The sequence below is a fragment of the Anolis sagrei genome, chromosome 11 (genome assembly GCF_037176765.1).
Source record: "Anolis sagrei isolate rAnoSag1 chromosome 11, rAnoSag1.mat, whole genome shotgun sequence".
Lineage (NCBI taxonomy): Eukaryota > Metazoa > Chordata > Lepidosauria > Squamata > Dactyloidae > Anolis > Anolis sagrei.
In genome coordinates this window covers 4,990,500-5,015,492 of record NC_090031.1, presented here as the reverse complement: position 1 = coordinate 5,015,492, position 24,993 = coordinate 4,990,500, and the positions used below count along the sequence as shown (strand labels likewise).

The 24,993-nt window shown below is 45.1% G+C and overlaps 1 protein-coding gene across 2 annotated transcripts in view; it reads left to right on the top strand.

Annotated features, from left to right (window-relative positions):
• Positions 1 to 24,993, top strand: part of COL5A1 (collagen type V alpha 1 chain) — a 224,990-nt gene that overhangs the window by 66,580 nt on the left and 133,417 nt on the right. For both annotated transcript variants that reach the window (XM_067471818.1, XM_067471817.1), the window contains exons 5-6: positions 22,416 to 22,547; positions 24,104 to 24,262. In XM_067471818.1, the coding sequence (XP_067327919.1) occupies positions 22,416 to 22,547; positions 24,104 to 24,262 (291 nt within the window). The remainder of the gene's footprint in view (positions 1 to 22,415; positions 22,548 to 24,103; positions 24,263 to 24,993) is intronic.

The following is a 24,993-nucleotide window of genomic DNA, read 5'->3' as shown; positions in this document are numbered from 1 at the left end:
GCGAAGGAGAGACAAAAGCCTCCTAAACGAGTGAGGCGGGAGAGAGGGAAAACCAAGATGGAGGGGGAATTGTACAATGGGAAGGTTATAATTTCCATGGAACAAATTACCCGGCTCTGTGCTCTCCTTATTCAGCAGGGAAACCAAATCTGCGGACAGAGCCGCGAGCCAAAAGAATAAGCTCGAATTAGGCTCCGTTTCACGCGATCCATCAAAAACCCAACGAGCCAAGGGAAAGGTCTGTTCTCAACCCTTTTCCTGCCAGGTAGACGTCAGAAGCAAAAGGGGATACAGCTGCTGAAGGAAGGAGAAGCGATCTCTTCCCTGCAACGAAGACACGAGGAGCCATTTCCTTGCTTCTCTTCTCTTTGCCGCAGCCACCATTTTGAAGTCTAGTCCAGACGTTGGCATGTGGGCACATCTTGGCAGGACATTGTTGTCCCCATTTTCCCTTCTCAAGAAGCCTTGAGGACAGATTGAGCTGCTGGTATGAAAGGAAGTAACTCAGTTGACCTTCTCGATTTTCACATTTGATTCTGAGGGATCTCTAGGTTCTCTGGTGGAATTATATGGTGAAGAACCTAGAAAGGAAGCAACTCAGTTGACCTCGATTTTTACATTTGATTCTGAGGGATCTCTAGGTTCTCCGGTGGAATTATATGGTGAAGAACCTAGAAAGGAAGTAACTCATTTGACCTTCTCAATTTTTACATTTGATTCTGAGGGATCTCTAGGTTCTCTGGAGGAATTATATGGTGAAGAACCTAGAAAGGAAGTAACTCAGTTGACCTTCTCGATTTTTACATTTGATTCTGAGGGATCTCTAGTTTCTCTGGTGGAATTGTATGGTGAAGAACCTAGAAAGGAAGTAACTCAGTTGACCTTCTCGATTTTTACATTTGATTCTGAGGGATCTCTAGGTTCTCTGGTGGAATTATATGGTGAAGAACCTAGAAAGGAAGTAACTCAGTTGACCTTCTCGATTTTTACATTTGATTCTGAGGGATCTCTAGTTTCTCTGGTGGAATTATATGGTGAAGAACCTAGAAAGGAAGTAACTCAGTTGACCTTCTCGATTTTTACATTTGATTCTGAGGGATCTCTAGGTTCTCCAGTGGAATTATATGGTGAAGAACTAGAAAAGAAGTATCTCAGTTGACCTTCTCGATTTTTACATTTGATTCTGAGGGATCTCTAGGTTCTCTGGTGGAATTATATGGTGAAGAACTAGAAAAGAAGTATCTCAGTTGACCTTCTCGATTTTTACATTTGACTGAGGGATCTCTAGGTTCTCCGGTGGAATTATATGGTGAAGAACCTAGAAAGGAAGTAACTCAGCTGACCTTCTCGATTTTTACATTTGATTCTGAAGGATCTCTAGGTTCCCTGGTGGAATTATATGGTGAAGAACCTAGTAAGGAAGTAACTCAGTTGACCGTCTCGATTTTTACATTTGATTCTGAGGGATCTCTAGGTTCTCCGGTGGAATTATATGGTGAAGAACCTAGAAAGGAAGTAACTCAGCTGACCTTCTCGATTTTTACATTTGATTCTGAGGGATCTCTAGGTTCTCTGGTGGAATTATATGGTGAAGAACCTAGAAAGGAAGTAACTCAGTTGACCTTCTCGATTTTTACATTTGATTCTGAGGGATCTCTAGGTTCTCCAGTGGAATTATATGGTGAAGAACCTAGAGATTCCAAGAGGAGGCACCTTTCCAGGAAACTCTAGATCCTCCAATACAGTTCTAGGTCTTCTAGTGTGACTCTATTGCCAAATTCTGCTAGAAGTTGGCCAAGGAGTTTTGTTGGAGGACCAAGTAGGTCCTAGATAGAATATCTCTCTAGGAAACTCTAGGTCCTTCAGTTCAGTTTTGTGACCAACTTCTTATAGAGCGATGGTGGAAGACCTAGAGAAACTCTAGATGAGTGGCTCTCAACCTGTGGATCTCCAGGTGTTTTGGCCCACAACTCCCACAAATCCCAACCAGTTCACCAGCTGTTTTGTGGGAGTTGAAGGCCAAAACATCTGGGGACCCACAGGTTGGGGACCATTGCTCTAGATCCTTCTTTCACCAATATCCAGTAGTGGCTGTCCATAGAGTCTTTGTCTCAGAGATGACCTATGGAAATTGAAGACTTGTGGCCAAATCCTGAGATCTGGAAACTTTAGCACTGAGTATGTTGCTTTTTTGAGCCCATTCTCAGATGCAGAGAAATGGCAGAAGAGAACAATACGGTGACACAAAGCAGAGCCTCATTCTTCTTACTGCTGAAAGGAAGCCAGCAAAGAAAATCCTTTGTTCTATCTCAGTCTGAAAAGGTTAAGCCGGTTCCAGCAAGGCAGGGATTAGACTTGAGCCTGGATGCCTCTGAAGAAAGCTTCCAAAGAAGACTTCAAAGACGTTGCTTCTTCTCCACCTTCTGTCCTTGGGTAGATTGTGATTCTGATGTTCTTTCCAGATTCTTTCCATCAACGTTACAGATGTGAAAACTGGGACACCGATGACCAATCAACATCAGATGTGGGATGTGTCTACACTGTAGAATTAATGGTGTTTGACACCACTTGATCTCCATTGGCTCAATGCTATGGAATCATGAGAGTTGTAGTTTGGTGTGGCGCCAGCACTCTTGAAGAAGAAGGTGAAAGACTTGATGTCATGGGGCTGAATTGGCTCTACCACTTGAGGTTCCTCATCTTTGTTCTCCCTCTCCTGTCCATGGGTGGATTGTGATTCTGATGTTCTTCCCATCTTCTTTCCACCAACGTTACAGAGGTGAAAACTGGGACACTGGTGACCAATCAACATCAGATGTGGGATGTGTCTAAACTGTAGAATTAATGCTTTTTGATATCACTTGGACTGATTTGACTCAATTCTATGGAATCATGGGAGTTGTAGTTTGGTACGGCACTGGCACTCTTGAACAGAGAAGGTGGAAGACTTCATGTCATGGGACCCAATTTGGCTCCACCACTTGAGGTTCCTCATCTATGGTCTCCCTCTTCTGTCCCTGGGTAGATTCAGATTGTGATTCTGATGTTCTTCCCAACTTCTTTTCACCAACGTTACAGACGTGAAAACTGGGACACTGGTGACCAATCAACATAAGATGTGGGACGTGTCTACAGTGTAGAATTAATGCCTTTTGACATCACTTGGACTGCTTTGACTCAATGCTATGGAATCATGGGAGTTGTAGTTTGGTGCAGCACTGGCACTCCTGAACAGAGAAGGTGAAAGACTTCATGTCATGGGACCCAATTTGGTTCCACCACTTGAGGTTCCTCATCTTTGTTCTCCAGCCTTGTAGCTCATTTCAGGACAGAGATTATTTCACTTTAGCAGGATGGAATATATATGAATTCCTGCATCAATAGAGAAGGTGAAGGACTTCATGTCATGGGACCCAATTTGGCTCCACCACTTGAGGTTCCTCATCTTTGTTCTCCAGCCTTGTGGCTCATTTCAGGACAGGGACTATTTCACTTTGACAGGATGGAATATATATGGATGCTTTCATCAAAGGAATGTATGGAATGCCTGTTTTTTATGAACTTGAGTTTTCTCAACTTTGTTTGGACATTTCTTCTGAAGCTGAGGTTCTTCACCTTATTCTCCAGCTTTGCCATTGATTTTAAGACAGGCATTGTCACCCCTTTGGCAGGAGTGTTATGAATTATTAATTTGGAGGAATGTATGTAACTTGTATTTCGAACTTGAGGTTCCTCACCTATGTTGGGACATCTCTTCTGGACTTGAGGTTCTTCACCTTGATCTCCAGCTTTACCACTCATTTTAAGACAGGCATTGTCACCCCTTTGGCAGGAGTGATATGAATTATTAGTTTGGAGGAATGTATGTAACTCGTATTTTGAACTTGAGGTTCCTCACCTTTGTTGGGACATCTCTTCTGGACTTGAGGTTCTTCACCTTGATCTCCAGCTTTACCATTCATTTTAAGACAGGCATTGTCACCCCTTTGGCAGGGATGGTATGAATTATTAGTTTGGAGGAATGTATGTAACTCGTATTTTGAACTTGAGGTTCCTCACCTATGTTCAGACATCTCTTCTGGACTTGAGGTTCTTCAACTTGTTCTCCAGTGTTGCCATTCATTTAAAACAGGCCTTGCCACCCCTTTGGCAGGAGTGATATGAATTATTAATTTGGAGGAAAGTGTGGAAGTTGTATTTCGAACTTGAGGTTCCTCACCTATGTTTGGACATCTCTTCTGGACTTGAGGTTCTTCAACTTGTTCTCCAGCTTTGCCATCCATTTTAAGACAGGTGATATGGCAAGGGTGATATGAATTATTAGTTTGGAGGAATGTATGTAACGCGTGTTTTGAACTTGAGGTTCCTCACCTTTGTTGGGACATGTCTTCTGGACTTGAGGTTCTTCACCTTGTTCTCCAGCTTTACCATTCATTTTAAGACAGGCATTGTCACCCCTTTGGCAGGGGTGGTATGAATTATTAATTTGGAGGAATGTATGGAACATGTATTTCGAACTTGAGGTTCCTCACCTATGTTCAGACATCTCTTCTGGACTTGAGGTTCTTCAACTTGTTCTCCAGCATTGCCATTCATTTTAAGACAGGCATTGTCACCCCTTTGGCAGGAGTGATATGAATTATTAATTTGGAGAAATGTATGTAACTCGTATTTCGAACTAGAGGTTCCTCGCCTTTGTTAGGATATGTCTTCTGGACTTGAGGTTCTTCAACTTGTTCTCCAGCTTTACCACTCATTTTAAGACAGGCATTGTCACCCCTTTGGCAGGATTGATATGAATTATTTGGAGGAATGTATGAAAATTATCTTTTGAACTTGAGGTTCCTCACCCTTGTTCTTCAGCCTCTCAGTTCATGTTAAGACTGGGCCTATCTCGCCTTTGGCAGGATGGAATATATACTGATTCCTTCCTTGGAGGAATTTATGGAACGTCTCATCTGAACGTGCGGAGAAAAGATGTCCTCCGCTGATGTTTGTTGGCAACCGTGGGTGGTGCTTGTCATCTCCTCCTCGCTTCCCTTCAGTTTTCAGGGACCTCTTCAGCTGACACATGACTCACAGTGGAAAAATGTTCAAGCGAGTATAACGCTTTTTAATACGATGTGTTGTGGTGACTAGGGAGACGGCACACGGGGAATCGACACTGGCTGTATTTTCCATTTTTGAAAAAGAAAGGCATCCAAGAACGGAACAAGCTTGTGCATTTCTCATTGCTTTCCCTGCCCCGCCAGTAACTCAATAAATGGAGAAACCAAATGTTCTCCCGTTCTGCACTGCGAACGAGTCGGATTGAGTCACTGGCTTTGAAACCTTTGCTATGCAAAGGACAAGTACTTGTTCACAGTTTTTTTTCCTTCCTGCCAATCGAAAGTCTGCAAAAACTGAATCACTTCCAAAGCTGAGTTGTAACAGAATTTCCTCTCTGGAAAATTCATGTCTAGTTGTTGTCTACACATTTAAAAAACTCCACAGAAAATGCTAGTTTTGGTGAAAATTTGCAGGTAAATCCCCCTAGGGCAGTGTTTCTCAACCTGGGGGTCGGGACCCCTGTGGGGGTCGCGAGGGGATGTCAGAGGGGTCGCCAAAGACCATCAGACTCCTCCAGTATTCACATTTGGGCATATTGAGTCCGCGCCAAGTTTGGTCCAGCTCCATCCTTGTTTGAGCCCATACTGCTCTCTGGATATAAGTGAACTACAACTCCCAAACTCAAGGTCAATGCCCACCAAACCCTTTCACTATTTTCTGTTGGTCATGGGGGTTTTGTGTGGAAGGTTTGGTCCAATTCTATCGTTGGTGAGGTTCAGAATGCTATTTCATTGTGGGTGAACTATAAATCCCAACAACTACAGCTCCCAAATGGCAAGGTCTTATTTTCTCCAAACTCTACCAGTGTTCACATTTGGGCATATTGAGTATTTGTGCCAAGTTTGATCCAGATCCATCATTGCTTGAGTCCACAGTGTTCTCTGGATGTAGGTGAACTACAGCTCCAAAAATCCAAGGTCAATGTCCACCAAACCTTCCCAGTATTTTCTCTTGGTCATGAGAATTCTGTGTGAACACTGGTGGAATCTGGGGAAAATAAACATTGACATTTGGGAGGTGTAGTTGCTGGGATTTATAGTTCCCCAACAATCAAAGAGCATTCTGAACTCCACCAATGATAGAACTGAGTCAAACTTGGCACAGAGAACTGTCATGACGAACAGAATATACTGGGTTTGGTGGGTTAGACCTTGAATTCGGGAGTTCGCCTATATCCAGAGAGCAGTGTGGACTAAAAGACGAACGTGGACCAAACTTGGCATGGATACTCAATATGCCCAAATGTGAACACTGATGGAGTTTGAGGAAAATAGAACTTGACATTTGGGAGTAGTAGTTGCTGGGATTTATAGTTCACCTAGGCACAAAGAGTTAACCTACAATCCAAGAATATTCTGAATCCCACCAACGATAGAATTGAGCCAAACTTCCCACCCAGAACCCCCAGAACCAACAGAATGTACTGTGTTTTCTGGTGGTCTTTGGCGACCCCTCTGACACCCCCTTGTGACCCCGCCCCCCAGGGATCCCAACCCCCAGGTTGAGAAACACTGTTCTAAAGACTTTGTATAGGAAAATCCTTAGAGCCTCTCAGCTGAGGCACCCCGACTTCCCACTGGGCACAAAGAGTTCACCTACAATCAAATAATGTTCTGAATCCCACCAACGATAGAATTGGGCCAAACTTCCTACCCAGAACCCCCAGAACCAACAGATTCTGGTGGTCTTTGGCTACCCCTCTGAACCCCCTTGTGACCCCCCCCCAGGGGTCCCGACCCCCAGGTTGAGAAACACTGTTCTAAAGACTTTGTATAGGAAAATCCTTAGGGTCTCTCAGCTGAGGCACCCCGGCTTCCCGCTGTGCACAAATTTCCCACCCAGAACCCCCATAACCAACAGAAAGTACTGTGTTTTCTGGTGGTCTTTGGTGACCCCTCTGACACCCCCTTGTGATCCCCCCCAGGGGTCCCGACCCCCAGGTTGAGAAACACTGTTCTAAAGACTTTGTATAGGAAAATCCTTAGAGCCTCTCATCTGAGGCACCCCGGCTTCCATCTGTGCACAAATTTCCCACCCAGAACCCCCAGAACCAACAGAGAGTACTGTGTTTTCTGGTGGTCTTTGGTGACCCCTCTGACACCCCCTTGTGATCCCCCCCAGGGGTCCCAACCCCCAGGTTGAGGAACACTGTTCTAAAGACTTTGTATAGGAAAATCCTTAGAGCCTCTCAGCTGAGGCACCCCGACTTCCCACTGGGCACAAAGAGTTCACCTACAATCAAAGAATATTCTGAATCCCACCAACGATAGAATTGGGTCAAACTTCCCGCGCAAAACCCCCAGAACCAACAGAAAGTACTGTGTTTTCTGGTGGTCTTTGGCGACCCCTCTGACACCCCCTTGCGACCCCCCCCCCAGGGGACCCGACCCCCAGGTTGAGAAACACTGTTCTAAAGACTTTGTATAGGAAAATCCTTAGGGCCCCTCAGCTGAGGCATCCCGGCTTCCCACTGGGCACAAAGAGTTCACCTACAATCAAATAATATTCTGAATCCCACCAACAATAGAATTCGGCCAAACTTCCCACCCAGAACCCCCATAACCAAAAGAAAGTACTGTGTTTTCTGGTGGTCTTTGGCGACCCCTCTGACACCCCCTTGTGATCCCCCCCAGGGGTCCCGACCCCCAGGTTGAGAAACACTGTTCTAAAGACTTTGTATAGGAAAATCCTTAGGGTCTCTCAGCTGAGGCACCCCGGCTTCCCGCTGTGCACAAATTTCCCACCCAGAACCCCCATAACCAACAGAAAGTACTGTGTTTTCTGGTGGTCTTTGGCGACCCCTCTGACACCCCCTTGCAACCCCCCCAGGGGTCCCGACCCCCAGGTTGAGAAACACTGTTCTAAAGACTTTGTATAGGAAAATCCTTAGGGCTTCTCAGCTGAGGCACCCCGGCCTGTTCAAAAGCCAATTGTTAAAGGCCCAGTGCGTGACAGCACAAATACATTCCCTTTGTGTCACTGATTCCAAAATTGGAATGAACCTTTCTCTTCCAAGTTGAATCCTTTTTCCAGTTTCTAATGTTGTGAAGAGTGTTTCCTTTGGATTTAAGTCTTCCAGCATGGCAATGTTAGGCTCAGGATTCAAGCGCCTTTCTTGGCACCGTGAGGCTAAAGATGGAGAAGAAAAATCAGCTCCAGTTTCGTTCAGTTGTTGGTACGAAACATGATTAAATACCCGAATTCGGAGACAGCGTGGGTAATGCTGGAGGAGGAAAGGTGATCCCAAATTGAATGGGAAAGAAAACACCGAATGTGGGGCACGCTGCTTCACACCAGCCAGCCGCAAAGATGAAACCGAAGGCCTGGCCACCTCTTTCGGCTGACGGAGGAGTTTTCAGGGTCCGTTCGCTCCCCCCATTCCTCCTCCCGGCATCTCTTCCTCTCCAAGAAAAATGCAGCAATTTCCTCCATAACAGAAGCCTGGCTTGGATCCTGCCTTTCCCATTCAGAAGAGGCGGCCAATTCCTTTGGCGATCAGCAGCAAGCCAAGAAGTGCCAGGAAAAACATTGTGGCCAGATGCGGGTGCCGCTTCCAGCACCGAAAACAAAGACAGGGCGAGAAAGAGTGGGTGCCTCTACTTCGAGAATGAATGCAGCTCGAGACCAGTTGAAATGCCCTGACTCTATTCTATTGAATGCTGGAAGTTGTAGTTTTGCAGGGTCTTTAGTCTTCTTTAGCAAAGCGTTCTGATGGCTGGATGGCCATCTGTCAGGGGTGATTTGAATGCAATATTCCTGCTTCTTGGCAGAATGGGGTTGGACTGGATGGCCCATGAGGTCTCTTCCAACTCTTTGATTGTATGATTCTAAGATTCTATGCTAAGGCCTATCTCTCAGTCATTCAGTGTCCAAGAAGAACAATCTGGCTATTGGGCGGTTTACAGTCAGCATCAAAGACATAAAATAAAATTAAAACAGTTGATTCAAATAGAAAACCAATAAAACAATCAATTTCAATTAAAACATATATCAGTTTGAGTCTCCTAGTTAAAAACAGTATCCAATAGCGCCATCCAGTCATTCCGTTTTTTTCTCTATGTCTGTTACATGCTCAAAAAGCCAAGTTTTGACTTTCATTCAGAATGTTAAAAGGGAAGGGGCCAACCTAATGTCCTCATAGTCGAGGGGCCACCACTGAGAAGGCCCTGTCTCTCGTCCCCGCCAGACATTCTTGTGACAAAGGTGGGATCGAGGGCAGGGCCTCCCCAGATGATCTTAAGGTCCTAGATGGTTCATAAGGGGAGATGCATTTGGACAAGCAAGTTGGGCCAGAACTGTTTAGGGCAGTGGTTCTCAACCTGGGGGTTGGGACCCCTGGATGGGTCGCAAAGGGGTGTCAGAGGGGTCGCCAAAGACCATCAGAAAACACAGTATTTTCTGATGGTCATGGGGATTCCATATGGGAAGTCTGAGCCAATTCTATCGTTGATGGAGTTCAGAATGTTCTTTGAATGTAATGAACTATAAATCCCAGCAACTACAACTCCCAAATGTCAAAGTCTATTTTCCCCAAACCCCATCAGTGTTCACATTTGGGTATATTGAGTATCTGTGCCAAGTTTGGTCCAGATCCATCATTGTTTGAGCCCACTGTGCTCTCTGGATGTAGGCAAACTACAACTCCCAAACTCAAGGTCAATGCCCACGAAACCCTTCCAGTATTTTCTGTTGATCATGGGAATTCTCTGTGCCAACTTTGGTTCAATTGCATTGTTGGTGGGGTTCAGAATGCTCTTTGTTTACATGTTAACTATAAATCCCAGCAACTACAACTCACAAATGGCAAAATCAATCCCCCCGCCAACCCCACCAGTATTCAAACTTGGGCATACCGGACATTTGTGTCAAATTTGCTCCAGTGAATGAAAATACATCCTGCAAATCATTATTTACATGGTGATTCGTAATGTTAGGGTTATGGTTGGGGGTCACCACAACATGAGGGACTGTATGAAGGGGTCGCGGCATTAGGAAGGTTGAGAACCACTGACGTAGGCGATCCCTCATTGTCCGAGCAAGATAGTCTTCCAAGATCAGTGTACTGGCGGTGGGTTCGTAGGTGACTGTGGAGCCCTATTCTTGACCCACATCTTCTCCCACAGTGAGGGCATCGGTTTCCGGACGGAGTTGGGTTGATGCGCCTTGTTCTTGACATGTTTCTCTCTTTCACCCTCCATTTGTGCCTCTTCAAATTCTGCAGCACTGCTGGTCACAGCTGACCTCCAGCTGGAGCACTCAAGGGCTAGGGCTTCCTAGTTCTCAGTGTCCATGCCAAGAGTTTTTAAGGTTGACTTTGAGCCCATCTTTCAATCTCTTTTCCTGCCTGCCAACATTCAGTTTTCCATTTTTGAGTTCAGAGTAGAGCAACTGCTTTGGGAGACGGTGTTCGGGCATTCAGACAACGTGGCTGGTCCAGTGGAGTTGATGGCGGAGGACCATCGCTTCAATGCTGGTGGTCTTTGCTTCTTCCAGCATGCTGACATTTGTCCGCTTGTCTTCCCAAGAGATTTGCAGGATTTTCCGGAGGCAACGCTGATGGAATCGTTCCAGGAATTGCATATGACGTCTGTAGACAGTCCACGTTTCACAGACATATAGCAGGGTTGGGAGGACAATAGCTTTATAAACAAGCACCTTGGTATTCCTACGGGTGTCCCGGTTCTCAAACACCCTCTGCTTCATTTGGAAAAATGCTGCCCTCGCAGAGCTCAGGCAATGTTGCATTTCAGTGTCAATGTTGATGTCTGTAGACAGTCCACGTTTCGCAGGCTTATAGCAAGGCTGGGAGGACAATAGCTTTATAAACAAGCACCTTGGTATCCCTATGGATGTCCCAGTCTTCAAACACTCTCTGCTTCATTTGGAAAAATGCTGCACTTGCAGAGCTCAGGCAATGTTGCACTTCAGTGTCAATGTTGATGTCTGTAGACAGTCCATGTTTCACAGGCTTATAGCAAGGCTGGGAAGACAATAGCTTTATAAACAAGCACTTTGTTATCCCTACGGATGTCCCAGTCCTCAAACACTCTCTCTGTTCTCTGACCACTGACAAGAGAATTGGGGAGATGGCAAATTGCAACACCCACAAAACGAGACCTTTCCAAGCTCCGAAGAACGTCCCTCTTAGCAAACGACGGAGACCATGGCCAGTTGGGGGATTGTAGCCATTGTAATCCCAGAGACTGTAGACAGTCCACGTTTCACAGGCATATAGCAGGGTTGAGAGGACAATACCTTTATAAACAAGCACCTTGGTCTCCCTCTGGATGTCCCGGGAGTTGTAGCTTTGCAGGGTCTTTAGTCTTCTTTATCAAAGCATTCTGATGCCTCCTCAAATTATAATATATGCTCATGGGTAAGTCTATCACAGAGCGTCCGGTGGTGCAGCGGGTTAAACCGCTGAACTGCTGAACTTGCTGACCAAAAGGTCAGCAGTTCAAATCCAGGGAGCAGGGGAGATTTGGTTTGTTTTTTTTTTGTCGTTGCAGGAGTGACTTGAGAAACTGCAAGTCGCTTCTGGTGTGAGAGAATTGGCTGTCTGCAAGGACGTTGCCCAGGGGACATTGCCCGGATGATTTGATGTTTTTATCATCCTTGTGGGAGGCTTCTCTCATGTCCCCGCATTTGGAGCTGGAGCTGATAGAGGGAGCTCATCCGCCTCTCCCCGGATTCGAACCTGCAACCTGTCGGTCTTCAGTCCTGCCGGCACAGGGGTTGAACGCACTGCGCCACCAAAGGCTCTAGGGAGCAGGGTGAGCTCCTGCTGTTAGCCCCAGCTCCTGCCAACTTAGCTGTTTGAAAACATGGAAATGTCAGTAGATCAATAAGTACTGCTCCAGCGGAAAGGTAACAGTGCTCCATGCAGACATGCCAGCCAGGAGGTGTCTATGGACAATGCTGGTAAAGGTAAAGGTAAAGGTAAAGGTTTCCCCCTTTCCCCTTCCTTCCAAAAAGGAAGAGAAGGACAGGCGAAGAGATCTTCAGGCTTCAGAAATAGCATCAGAAATATATATATTTTTGATGGTCTTTCATGACCCCTCTGAAACCCCCTCGCGATCCCCTCCAGGGACCCTGAAACCCAGGTTGAGAAATGTTGCCTTGTGCAAAATTGCAAAGCCAAAACTACACCAAAATGTAGGAAAACAGGGAATTTATATATCGAGACAAACGAAAGAGTTAACGTGGCTTTTCCATCCCTTCATTTGGCCCAAAGCTAGGGATGAAAATGTCAAAAAACCAAAAAAGGCAGAGGAAAACAGAAACCAAAACAGACAGACAATCCTAACATTTTCCAGCCTGCAAAAGTGGTTTGGTTTCAACTTGGGAGCCAGATGAATGTTTTCGCTTCTGCTTCTGCTTCCAAGACATCTTCCTCTTCCTACCGTCTCGAAGGAGATTTTCCATCTTCAGCCTCCTACCCATAAATCCCCCTTTTTTCTTTCATCATCTATGAAAAAAACCCACCTTGTAAAACATTTTCAGTTTCAAACGTCTATCCAAAATCTAAGAAAGAGACGAAAAAGACAATCCTTCTGTTAAATGGATGAACCCAGAGGGTGCTCACCAATGCTTCCTCTTCATCTTGGAAAGAAGTGACAAGTGGAGTGCCATCTGCAGGGTTCCGTCCTGGGACCGGTCCTGCTCAGGATCTTCATTAATGACTTAGATGAAGGGTTAGAAGGCAGAATCATCAAGTTTGCAAACGACACCAAATTGGGAGGGAGAGCCAAGACTCCAGAGGACAGGAGCAGGATTCCAAACGATCTTGACAGGTTAGAGAGATGATTGGCCAAAATTAACAAAATGAAGTTCAACAGGGACAAATGCAAGAGACTCCACTTTGGCAGAAAGAACGAAATGCAAAGATACAGAATGGGGGACGATGATGCCTAGCTCGAGAGCAGGACGTGTGAAAAAGATCTTGGAGTCCTCGTGGACAAGTTAAACATGAGCCAGGAATGTGATGTGGCGGCAAAAAAAGCCAATGGGATTTTGGCCTGCATCAAGAGGAGCATAGTGTCTAGATCCAGGGAAGTCATGCTCCCCATGCTCTATTCTGCTTTGGTTAGACCACACCTGGAATATTGTGTCCAATTCTGGGCTCCACAATTCAAGAGAGATATTGACAAGCTGGAATGTGTCCAGAGGAGGGCGACTAAAATGATCACGGGTCTGGAGAACAAGCACTATGAGGAGTGGCTTAAGAAGCTGGGCATGTTTAGCCTGAAGAAGAGAAGGCTGAGAGGGGATATGATAGCCATGTATAAATATGTGAGAGGAAGCCACAGGGAGGAGGGAGCAGATCAGGGGTCTGGAGAACAAGCCCTATGAGGAGCGGCTTAAGGAGCTGGGCATGTTTAGCCTGAAGAAGAGAAGGCTGAGAGGAGATATGATAGCTGTGTATAAATATGTGAGAGGAAGCCACAGGGAGGAGGGAGCAGATCAGGGGTCTGGAGAACAAGCCCTATGAGGAGCGGCTTAAGGAGCTGGGCATGTTTAGCCTGAAGAAGAGAAGGCTGAGAGGAGATATGATAGCCGTGTATAAATATGTGAGAGGAAGCCACAGGGAGGAGGGAGCAGATCAGGGGTCTGGAGAACAAGCCCTATGAGGAGCGGCTTAAGGAGCTGGGCATGTTTAGCCTGAAGAAGAGAAGGCTCAGAGGAGATATGATAGCCATGTATAAATATGTGAGAGGAAGCCACAGGGAGGAGGGAGCAAGCTTGTTTTCTGCTTCCATAGAGACTAGGACACGAAACAATGGCTTCAAACTACAAGAGAGGAGATTCCATCTGAACACGAGGAAGAACTTCCTGACTTTGAGAGCCGTTCAGCAGTGGAACTCTCTGCCCTGGAGTGTGGTGGAGGCTCCTTCTTTGGAAGCTTTCAAACAGAGGCTGGATGGCCATCTGTCAGGGGTGATTTGAATGCAATATTCCTGCTTCTTGGCAGAATGGAGTTGGACTGGATGGCCCATCAGGTCTCTTCCAACTCTATGATTATATGAAAAAAAATAGCTCATTATTGGTTTTGTTTGCATTGTAATCTGGGTTCTTTTTTGAATTTTTGTGAGCTCCATCGAGTTTCACGACAGGGAGGGAGAAAAGGCAGGATGAATGAATTCTTTATTCAAAAAAGAGGAAAAAAAGAAGGAAAAGGAGAAGCCCATTTGAACCTTCTGTGTCTTAGTTTGCAACCAGAGCAGATGTATAAATAAGCATTTTTGCAGCGGTATTTTCCGACTTCTTCGTCCTCTAAGTACTAATAACAGTTTTCCTGACGCATGGCAGCGCTGCCAGCCGGGGGAGGCCATCTCTCCTGGAATGTGGTGAAATTCGAACGGAGAAGTCACACCGCTTGAATATAAAGCCGTTGCGGTTTTGGATTCGGTGCCCGATCCCATGTGTTTCCAATTTGCAGCCCCAAACGGATCGGGAGCAAAGAAAACCCTGAAACTGCAGATGTAACGACAGAAGGAAGACATGAAAATGAAATGTGACAATGCAAATGAAACATGATTTATCCCCTCCCCTCTCCACCGGGGTAACTAAATATTTCTTTGAGATGGAGAACGAGCAGGGAATCGTAAATTTCTCCGCAATGGAAATCATGCATTATTCTTTTCTATTCAATCGCCTATCTGCGACTGAAAAGAAAGTATATAAAGCCATGAAAATGCAGTATTTTTGGAAAATTTTAGGCCTGGGCACAGTACTACGACGGCTTTGGTCGCCTTGGTGGATGACCTCCCCATTCTGTATCTTCCAGGAATCCATGGAACTGGGAGGCCATCACAATTGTCTTGTACTTTACCCAGACGTTGAACATTGGCAATGGCTCATGACCAACCACAGTCAACTTTCAGATGGTTAGACTTCCATAGTTTGAAAGTTGGGGGAGAAATCTGGGAAGACTGGGATCCCAATAACCGGTGTAATCCAGGAATCCATGGAACGGAGAGGCCACCACAATTGTCTTGTACTTTGCCCAGATGTTGAACATTGGAAACGGCTCATGACCATCCACAGTTGACATTCAGACGGTTAGACTTCCATGGTTTGAAAGTTGGAGGAGAAATCTGGGAAGACTGGGATCCCAATAACCGGTATAATCCAGGAATCCATGGAATGGAGAGGCCACCACAATTGTCTTGTACTATGCCCAGATGTTGAACATTGGAAACGGCTCATGACCATCCACAGTTGACATTCAGACGGTTAGACTTCCATGGTTTGAAAGTTGGAGGAGAAATCTGGGAAGATTGAGATCCCAATAACCGGTATAATCCAGGAATCCATGGAACTGGGAGGCCATCACAATTGTCTTGTACTTTGCCCAGATGTTGAACATTGGAAATGGCTCATGACCAGCCATGGTTGACATTCAGATGGTTAGACTTCCATGGTTCAAAAGTTGGAGGAGAAATCTGGGAAGATTGAGATCCCAATAACCGGTATAATCCAGGAATCCATGGAACTGGGAGGCCACCACAATTGTCTTGTACTATGCCCAGATGTTGAACATTGGAAACGGCTCATGACCATCCACAGTTGACATTCAGACGGTTAGACTTCCATGGTTTGAAAGTTGGAGGAGAAATCTGGGAAGACTGGGATCCCAATAACCGGTATAATCCAGGAATCCATGGAACGGAGAAGCCACCACAATTGTCTTGTAGTACTATGCCCAGACGTTGAACATTGGAAACAGCTCATGACCAACCATGGTTGACGTTCGGATGGTTAGACTTCCATGGTTTGAAAGTTGGAGGAGAAATCTGGGAAGATTGAGATCCCAATAACCGGTATAATCCAGGAATCCATGGAACTGGGAGGCCATCACAATTGTCTTGTACTTTGCCCAGATGTTGAACATTGGAAATGGCTCATGACCAGCCATGGTTGACATTCAGATGGTTAGACTTCCATGGTTCAAAAGTTGGAGGAGAAATCTGGGAAGATTGGGATCTCAATAACCAGTATAATCCAGGAATCCATGGAACTGACAGGCCATCACAATTGTATTGTACTTTACCCAGACACTGAACATTGGAAATGGCTCATGACCAACCACAGTCAACATTCAGATGGTTAGAATTCCATGGCTCAAAAGTTGGAGGAGAAATCTGGCAAGATTGGGTTGAAATCTCTCCTCAACCATGGACACGTAGTGGGGGATCTGACCAAATCAGAGTTTGGGTTGTTGTAAGCTTTTCAGGCTGTATGACCATGTTCCAGAAGCATTCTCTCCTGATGTTTCGCCTGCATCTATGGCAGGCATCCTCAGAGGTTGTGAGGTGTGTTGGACACTAGGAAAATGGGGTTTATATATCTGTGGAATAATGTCCAGGGTGGGAGAAAGAACTCTTGTCTATTGGAGGTAGGTGCAAATGTTTCAGTTGGCCACCTTGATTAGCATTTAATGGCCCAGAAGTTTTTGAGGTGTGGTTTCTTACTGCCTGGAGGAATCCTTTGTTGAGAGGTGATTAGCTGTCCCTGATAGTTTCTTGTCTGGAGTTTCTCTGTTTCTGAGAGATCAGTCTCTCAGCTTCAGATGAAAACAATGGCTGATCACCAGTAGTGGATGACATGTAAACATCTATGCTGATGACATTTAGATAGTTATAATCAATCAGTTGTGTTGTGTCTGTGTTTTGTGTATTCATAGCTATGCATATATTCTTTTATGGATACTAGAATGATATTTTTAATGTTTGTATTTGGTATAGATAATATCTTTGAGGTGGTTGTTGTGCGCCTTTGAGTTGATTCTAGATTCAGCTGAGTTTGAATAACAGAGTTCAGTCAACACATTGTTGGAGTCACATTGGCATCCCGAAAACTGCCCAGCCACGTGCCGGAGCACTTCTCTTCTTTGTTGCTTGTAAATTGGCCTGAAATCCCAGCATTTTAAGACTTGGCGGTAACGCTAAGTGACTGCACTCCTTTGTCAGGGATCTGCCAATCCTGTTTTGTTGAAGCTGAAGCCCTGGCATGTGGGACGTCCTTTGGCGAGCGGCGTGCCGCTGTGCCTTGCCAATCCTGCCTTCCATTGGCAGAGCCATCATTGATCGATGGGAGCTGGAACTGCCATATGGATTTTAGAGAAGGCTAATATTGGAATATAGAGAATTACAGAGTTGGAAAGGGTTCCATTGGCTCCAGCCTGTTGCTCAGTGCAGGACTAACATCTTGAGGGAGTGCTCCAGCTTCTAGAGAAGGAGACCTGAACACTTTTCAGTTGAGTCCATTGCCAAATTTCTCTTTCTATGTAGACATGCTGTATAAAGTTCAATCAAAATGTGTCCTGTTGTAACTTCAAACATACAGAACTGGTCCTAACTTCTTCTCTATAAGGCCTCTTGAGATATTCCAAGAGGACTATCATGTCTCTCCTCCGCCTTCTCTTCACAAGGCGTCAAAGCATCAGAACTGGTCCTAACTTCCTCTCTATAATGCCCCTTGAGATATTCCAAGCAGACTATCATGCCTCTTCACCTTTTCTTCACTAGGCTTCAATCCACCAGAACTGGTCCTAACTTCCTCTCTATAACACCCCTTGAAATATTCCAAGGGGACTGTCATGCCTCTCCTCCACCTTCTCTTCACGCGGTATCAAACCATCAGAACTGGTCCTAACTTCCTCTCTATAATGCCCCTTGAGATATTCCAAGCAGACTATCATGCCTCTCCTCAACCTTCATTTCACTAGGCTTCCATCTACCAGAACTGGTCCTAACTTCCTCTCTATAACCCCTCTTGAGATATTCCAAGAGGACTATCATGTCTCTCCTCCACCTTCTCTTCACTATGAACCACCCCAAGTCCCCTTTGGGGTTGAGAAGGGTGGTATACAAACACCACAATTAATAAATAATGCCCCTTGTGATATTCCACGTGGATTATTATGTCTCTCCTCCTTCTCTTCACCAAGCATCGATCCATCAGAATTGGTCCTAACCATTTCTCTATAATGTCCCTTGAGACATTCCAAAAGGACTGTCATGTGTCTCCTCCATCCTCTCTTCACCAGGTATCAATCCATCAGAACTGGTCCTAACTTCCTCTTCATAATGTCCCTTGAGAGATTCCAAGAGGACTGTCATGTGTATCCTCTATCCTCTCTTCACCAGGTATCAATCCATCAGAACTGGTCCTAAATTCCCCTCTATGATGCCCCTTGAGATATTCCAAGGGGACTAGCATGTATCTCCTCCACCTTCTCTTCACTATGAACCACCCTGAGTCCCCTTTGGGGTTGAGAAAGGTGGTGTTCCAAGGGGACCATCATGTCTCTCCTCCACTTTCACTTCACCAGTCATCAAACCACCAGAACTGTTCCTAACCGCCTCTCTATAATGCCTCTTGAGATATTCCAAGGGGACTATCATGTCTTTCCTCCACCTTCTCTTCACCAAGCATCAAACCATCAGAATTGGTCCTAACCACCTCTCTATAATGTCCCTTGAGATATTCAAAAAGGACTGTCATGTGTCTCCTCTATCATCTCTTCACCAGGTATCAATCCATCAGAACTGGTCCTAAATTCCCCTCTATAATGCCCCTTGAGATGTTCCAAGGGGACTAGCATGTATCTCCTCCACCTTCTCTTCACTATGAACCACCCTGAGTCCCCTTTGGGTTGAGAAAGGTCGTATTCCAAGGGGACTATCACGTCTCTCCTCCACTTTAACTTCACCAGGCATCAAACCACCAGAACTGTTCCTAACCACCTCTCTATGATGCCTCTTGAGATATTCCAAGGGGACTATCACATCTCTCCTCCACCTTCTCTTCACCAAACATCAAACTATCAGAACTGGTCCTAACCACCTCTCTATAATGTCCCTTGAGATATTCAAAAAGGACTGTCATTTGTCTCCTCCATCTTCACCAGGTATCAATCCATCAGAACTTGTCCTAACTTCCTCTCTATAATGCTTCTTGAGATGTTCCAAGAGGACTGTCATGTCTCTCCTCCACTGTCTCTTCACCAGACTTCAATCCATCAGAGCTGGTCCTAACTTCCTCTCTATAATGCCTCTTGAGATGTTCCAAGAGGACTATCATGTCTCTCCTCCACCGTCTCTTCACCAGACTTCAATCCATCACAGCTGGTCCTAACTACCTTTCTATAATGCCCCTTGAGATAGTCCAAGAGGACTAGCATGTCTCTCCTCCGCCTTCCCTTCCTCCATATCATTCTTCTTGCCTTGGTGCCCTTCCATGACCATCTCCAACTCATCTACATCATTCTTAGGCTGGTTCACATGGGGAGGTATGGTATTTTCAAGTCTTTACAGCTTGTAAAACTTCAGTGGGTACAAAAATAGAAGCAGATTTCAGGACCAAGGTGGAGGACATAAATTTGAAGGTCCTGCAAGGAACAAAATGCTAGACAGAGAAAAGGATGGACTTGAAATAGCCTTCAAAAGGTCAGATGAACACTTGTAGGAGGTCAAACACCCAGCATCCCAAAAGTGCCTCAATTGATCTTCCATAAAAAGTCCAAGTCTGCATCCACAAAGTTCAGCAGTTAAATAGGGAGTGATAGGTTAAGTCCTGGGCTTTTTAGCAGACTTACAGCTTGGCAAGGATTATGTTTTGGAAGAAAACTCCAGCTGCCAACCTTTGGAAAGCATCTCCTCCCACCTTTTTCTCTGCCATCTCTTTGGCTTGTTTTTCATGTTTGAGAAAGTTTGAGCGAGAAACCGAATCTAGGTCAAGACGATGGGAGATATAAATAGGCATTGTTTGGCCTGAATCCTATTGGGACAATATGCTAGCATATTAAAAAAACACATTGCACTTTCTCGAAGGTTATATCAGTACAGTCCCCAGTGCGGCCAATATTCTGCAAAAATGCACACCGGGTTTCGACTTGGAAGCTAGGAAGCCAATTTATCATTGCTGCATGGGTAAGCTCAAGGGATTTGGTTCAACTATATTGGAGTATATGTAGACAGTGACACCATTAAAAGCTGAGATCAGAAAAGGGATTCTGGTATTGGAGTGCTCTCTCGACCATCCTCCAAAAAATCAGATGCCCGGACAAATTTGTCAACATCCTGCAGCTCCTCCATGATGACGTTATGGCAACAGTTTTGGACAGCAATGGCTCCCAAAGTGACCCATTTAAGGTGGAATTGGGTGTCAAACATGGATGTGTTATTGTCCCAACCTTATTTTCCATCTTCATCACTATGATACTTCATCTTCTTGGTGGGAAGCTTCCCACCGGAGTAGAAATCATCTACCAGACAGATGGCAAGCTATTTCACCTCAGCAGACTGAAAGTTAAGGTCACAAAAACATCTGTTATAGAACTCCAATATGCTGATGATAATGTAATGTGTGCACATTCAGAAGAAGACCTGCAAGCCACTCTAAACCCCTTTGCAGAAACATACAAGAAGCTCTGCCTCTCATTGAACATCAAGAAAACCAGTGTTCTTCTAGACATCACCAGCCAATCCCTCTACAAGAACAAGGTCACAACAACATCTGTTATAGAACTCCAATATTCCAATGATAACGTAGTGTGCTCACATTCAGAAGAAGACCTACAAGGCACTCTAAACACTTTCGCAGAAACATGCAAGAAGCTCTGCCTCTCATTGAAGATCGAGAAAGCCAAAGTGTTCTAACAGTCACCAGCCAATCCCTCTACAAAACCAAGGTCAGAGCAGCATCTGTTATAGAACTCCAATATGCCGATGATAACGTAGTCTGTACGCATTCAGAAGAAGACCTACAAGCCACTCTGAAACACTTTCGCAGAAACATACAAGAAGCTCTGCCTCTCATTGAACATTGAGAAAACCAAAGTGTTCTTCTAGCCATCACCAGCCAATCCCTTTACAAAAACAAGGTAACAACAACATCCATTATAGAACTCCAATATGCTGATGATAACGTAGTCTGTACGCATTCAGAAGGAGACCTACAAGGCACTCTAAACACCTTCTCAGAAACATACAAGAAGCTCTGCCTCTCATTGAAGATCGAGAAAGCCAAAGTGTTCTTCAAGCAGTCACCAGCCAATCCCTCTACAAAACCAAGGTCAGAGCAGCATCTGTTATAGAACTCCAATATGCCAATGATAATGTAATCTGTACGCATTCAGAAGAAGACCTACAAGCCACTCTGAAACACTTTCGCAGAAACATACAAGAAGCTCTGCCTCTCATTGAAGATCGAGAAAGCCAAAGTGTTCTTCAAGCAGTCACCAGCCACTCCCTCTAAAAAAACAAGGTCACAACAACATCTGTTATAGAACTCCAGTATGCTGATGATAACGTAGTGTGTGCCCATTCAGAAGAAGACATACAAGACACTATAAACACCTTTGCAGAAGCATATGAGAATTTCGGCCTCTCACTGAACATCAAGAAAACCAAAGTGCTCTTCTAGCAGTCACCAACAAACCCATCTGCAATGCCAGAAATACAGCTCAATGGTGTAATTTTAGAAAACGTTGACCATTTCCACTTCCTTGCCAGCCACTTCTCCACAAAAGTGAACATTGAGACTGAAATACAATACCACCTGAGCTCTGTGAGTGCAGCATTTTTTCCAAATGAAGCAGAGAGTGTTTGAGGATCAGGACATCCATAGAGACACCAAGTTGCTTGTTTATAAAGCTATTGTCCTCCCAACCTTGCTATACGCTTGCGAAACGTGGACTGTCTACAGACGTCACACTCAACTCCTGGAGCGATTCCTCTGAAAAATTCTGCAAAACTCTTGGGAAGACAGGTCGACAAATGTCAGCGAGCTGGAAGATACCAAGACCACCAGTGGAATCATCTTTCTTTCCTGTCATTTGAAGCCATTCTTCTGCGTCCTAGTCTCCAGGGCAGCAGAATACAAGCTTGCTCCCTCCTCCGTAGGACTGCCTCTCACAACTTGATCCAAGGCCCTCATCATATCTCCTCTCAGCCTTCTCTTCTGCAGGCTAAACATGCCCAGCTCTTTAAGCCGTTCCTCATAGGAGTTGTTCTCCAGATCCTTTGAGTCACCCACCTCTGGAGACATTCCAGCTTAGAGTCAACATTTCCCTTCAATTGCGGTGCCCAGAATTGGACACAGTGGGATTCCAGGTGTGGTCTGACCAAGGCAGAATAGAGCATGGGTAGCACAACTTCCCTGGATCTAGTAGACACTATATATCCTAGTTCAAACTCAAGCCAAATTGTGTCGAAATACGGGAAAGGTAGCCATCTCCATATGCCTTTGTGTTGAGTGCCATCACTGAGTGCAACCTGTGTTTTTGTCTTTTCCTTCAGGGTGACATCCAACAACTCCTCCTGGTGTCAGATCATCGGGCGGCCTACGATTATTGCGAGCACTACAGCCCCGATTGTGATACAGCTGTTCCGGATTCGCCGCAATCCCAAGATCCCAGTCCAGATGAATACGTAAGTAGAGAACAGCGCGAGGAGGTATTTACTCTCCTTTGCACTTGGGGACCTTGTTTGAGGAATGCGATGAGTTTAAACTTTATGATCAACAACATTTAATTGGTCTCACGCCATAAAATCAGTTCCTCCTCGTCTCTCGCTACTTTCAGTGTTGGTAATATAATGAACTCACTTGCATATTGATGAATTAGCCGCTCCTCGTTTCTTGACAGTTTTATATAGTCAAGCTTCCATATCTGCCCATTATTGGAGGTAAATACATTTTTGTCGCAATTCTAGTTCTTCCCTGGATAGGGGTTGTGTAGATTCACCTTGCCCAAGACCCCACCACACACCAAGGCTGTAGGTTTTGTAGTTTATTGGAAGAAAGCAAAATCAAAACAGGGAAATCAAGAAGTAAAGTTCCAGGTCTCAGCGTTGGCTGGGAGAGCTTTTGCACAATTAAAACTTGTGCGCCAGCTGCGCCCGTACCTTGGGAAGTCGGATCTGGCCACAGTGGTCCATGCTCTTGTTACATCCCGATTAGATTACTGCAACGCACTCTACGTGGGGTTGCCTTTGAAGACTGTTCGGAAACTCCAACTAGTCCAGCAGGAGGCAGCCAGAGTACTTACAGGAGCGTCATACAAGGAGCATACCACCCCCCTGTTGTGTCAGCTCCACTGGCTACCAATCCAATTCTGAGCACAATTCAAAGTGCTGGTTTTGACCTACAAAACCCTATACAGTTCCGGCCCAGTGTATCTGTCCAAACGGATCTCCCTCTACGTCCCACCTCGGAGTCTAAGATCTTCTGGGGAGGCCCTGCTCTTGACTCCACCTCTATCACAAGTGAGATTGGTGGGGACGAGGAGCAGGGCCTTCTTGGTGGTGGCCCCTCACCTATGGAATTCACTCCCTGGGGAAATTAGATCAGCGACATCCCTCCTTGCCTTTAGGAAAAAAATGAAAACATGGATTTGGGACCAGGCATTCGGACAATCTGGCAGATAAAGAAAGGACTTTGACAATGGACAGGAATTAACTAAGTGGAATGGAATTATGGAACTCTGAAAGACGAACGCTGAGCATGATATTAGTTTTTTATTGATTGTGTTCTATACCGACTATTTTAACTGTGATAATTGTTTTAACTGCTGTTTTGTACGTATGTGAATTTTGTGTAGGCATTGAATTGTGCCTTTTTTTGTAAGCCGACCTGAGTCCCCCCTCGGGGGTTGAGAAGGGCGGGGTAGAAGTACTTGAAATAAATAATAAATAAATAAATAAATTCATGAGCAAAACAAAGTCTTAAATGGAAAGGCAAAGTTCCCAGGTTCCAAAGGCAAATAACATGAAGCATTGGTTAAGCAAATGTCCATGGCAGCAAGACAAAGTCTCTAAAAAACAGGATAAAAATCAAAGTCCCAAAGAGCCAGAAGCTTTCCGCAAAAGCCAAGGTAATTCCACAGAAGTTAGCAGGGTAAGAGCAACAGGGTAAGAGCAACTTTCTCCAACTTGGAGAAACCACAGACGGAGCCGTCCAAGTCTCAGTTGCCATGTTTGTTTTTCAGTACACTGATGGAGATGGCAACCTGGAAGCTGAAGGAGAAACCTACTATTATGAATACCCCTACTACGAGGACACTGATGATACGGGCAAAGTCATTCCACCGACTACTCAACCTGTGGAAATTGAAGAAGTAGCCAGGGAAAGGACTGAAACCACTGAGGTATGGATTTCATGTAATGTAGTATCAAAGGTTTCCTTTGAATATTAGTTGCTGGGGAATGAAAGATCTTGGTGGGCTTCTTTTGGAACATCTGGTTGGCCATGGTAGGAAGCATATCTAGATATTTAGTAGAGCTCTTCATATGGGTTTCTAGGGGAACGAAAGATCTTCGTGGGCTTCTTTTGGAACATCTGATTGCCCATGGTAGGAAGCATATCTAGATATTTAGTAGAGCTCTTCATATGGGTTTCTAGGGGAACGAAAGATCTTGGTGGGCTTCTTTTGGAACATCTGGTTGCCCATGGTAGGAAGCATATCTACATATGTAGCAGAGCTCTTCATATGGGTTTCTAGGGGAACGAAAGATCTTGGTGGGCTTCTTTTGGAACATCTGGTTGGCCATGGTAGGAAGCATATCTAGATATTAAGTAGAGTTCTTCATATGGGTTTCTAGGGGAACGAAAGATCTTGGTGGGCTTCTTTTGGAACATCTGGTTGCCCATGGTAGGAAGCATATCTAGATATTAAGTAGAGTTCTTCATATGGGTTTCTAGGGGAACGAAAGATCTTGGTGGGCTTCTTTTGGAACATCTGGTTGCCCATGGTAGGAAGCATATCTACATATGTAGCAGAGCTCTTCATATGGGTTTCTAGGGGAACGAAAGATCTTGGTGGGCTTCTTTTGGAACATCTGGTTGCCCATGGTAGGAAGCATATCTACATATGTAGCA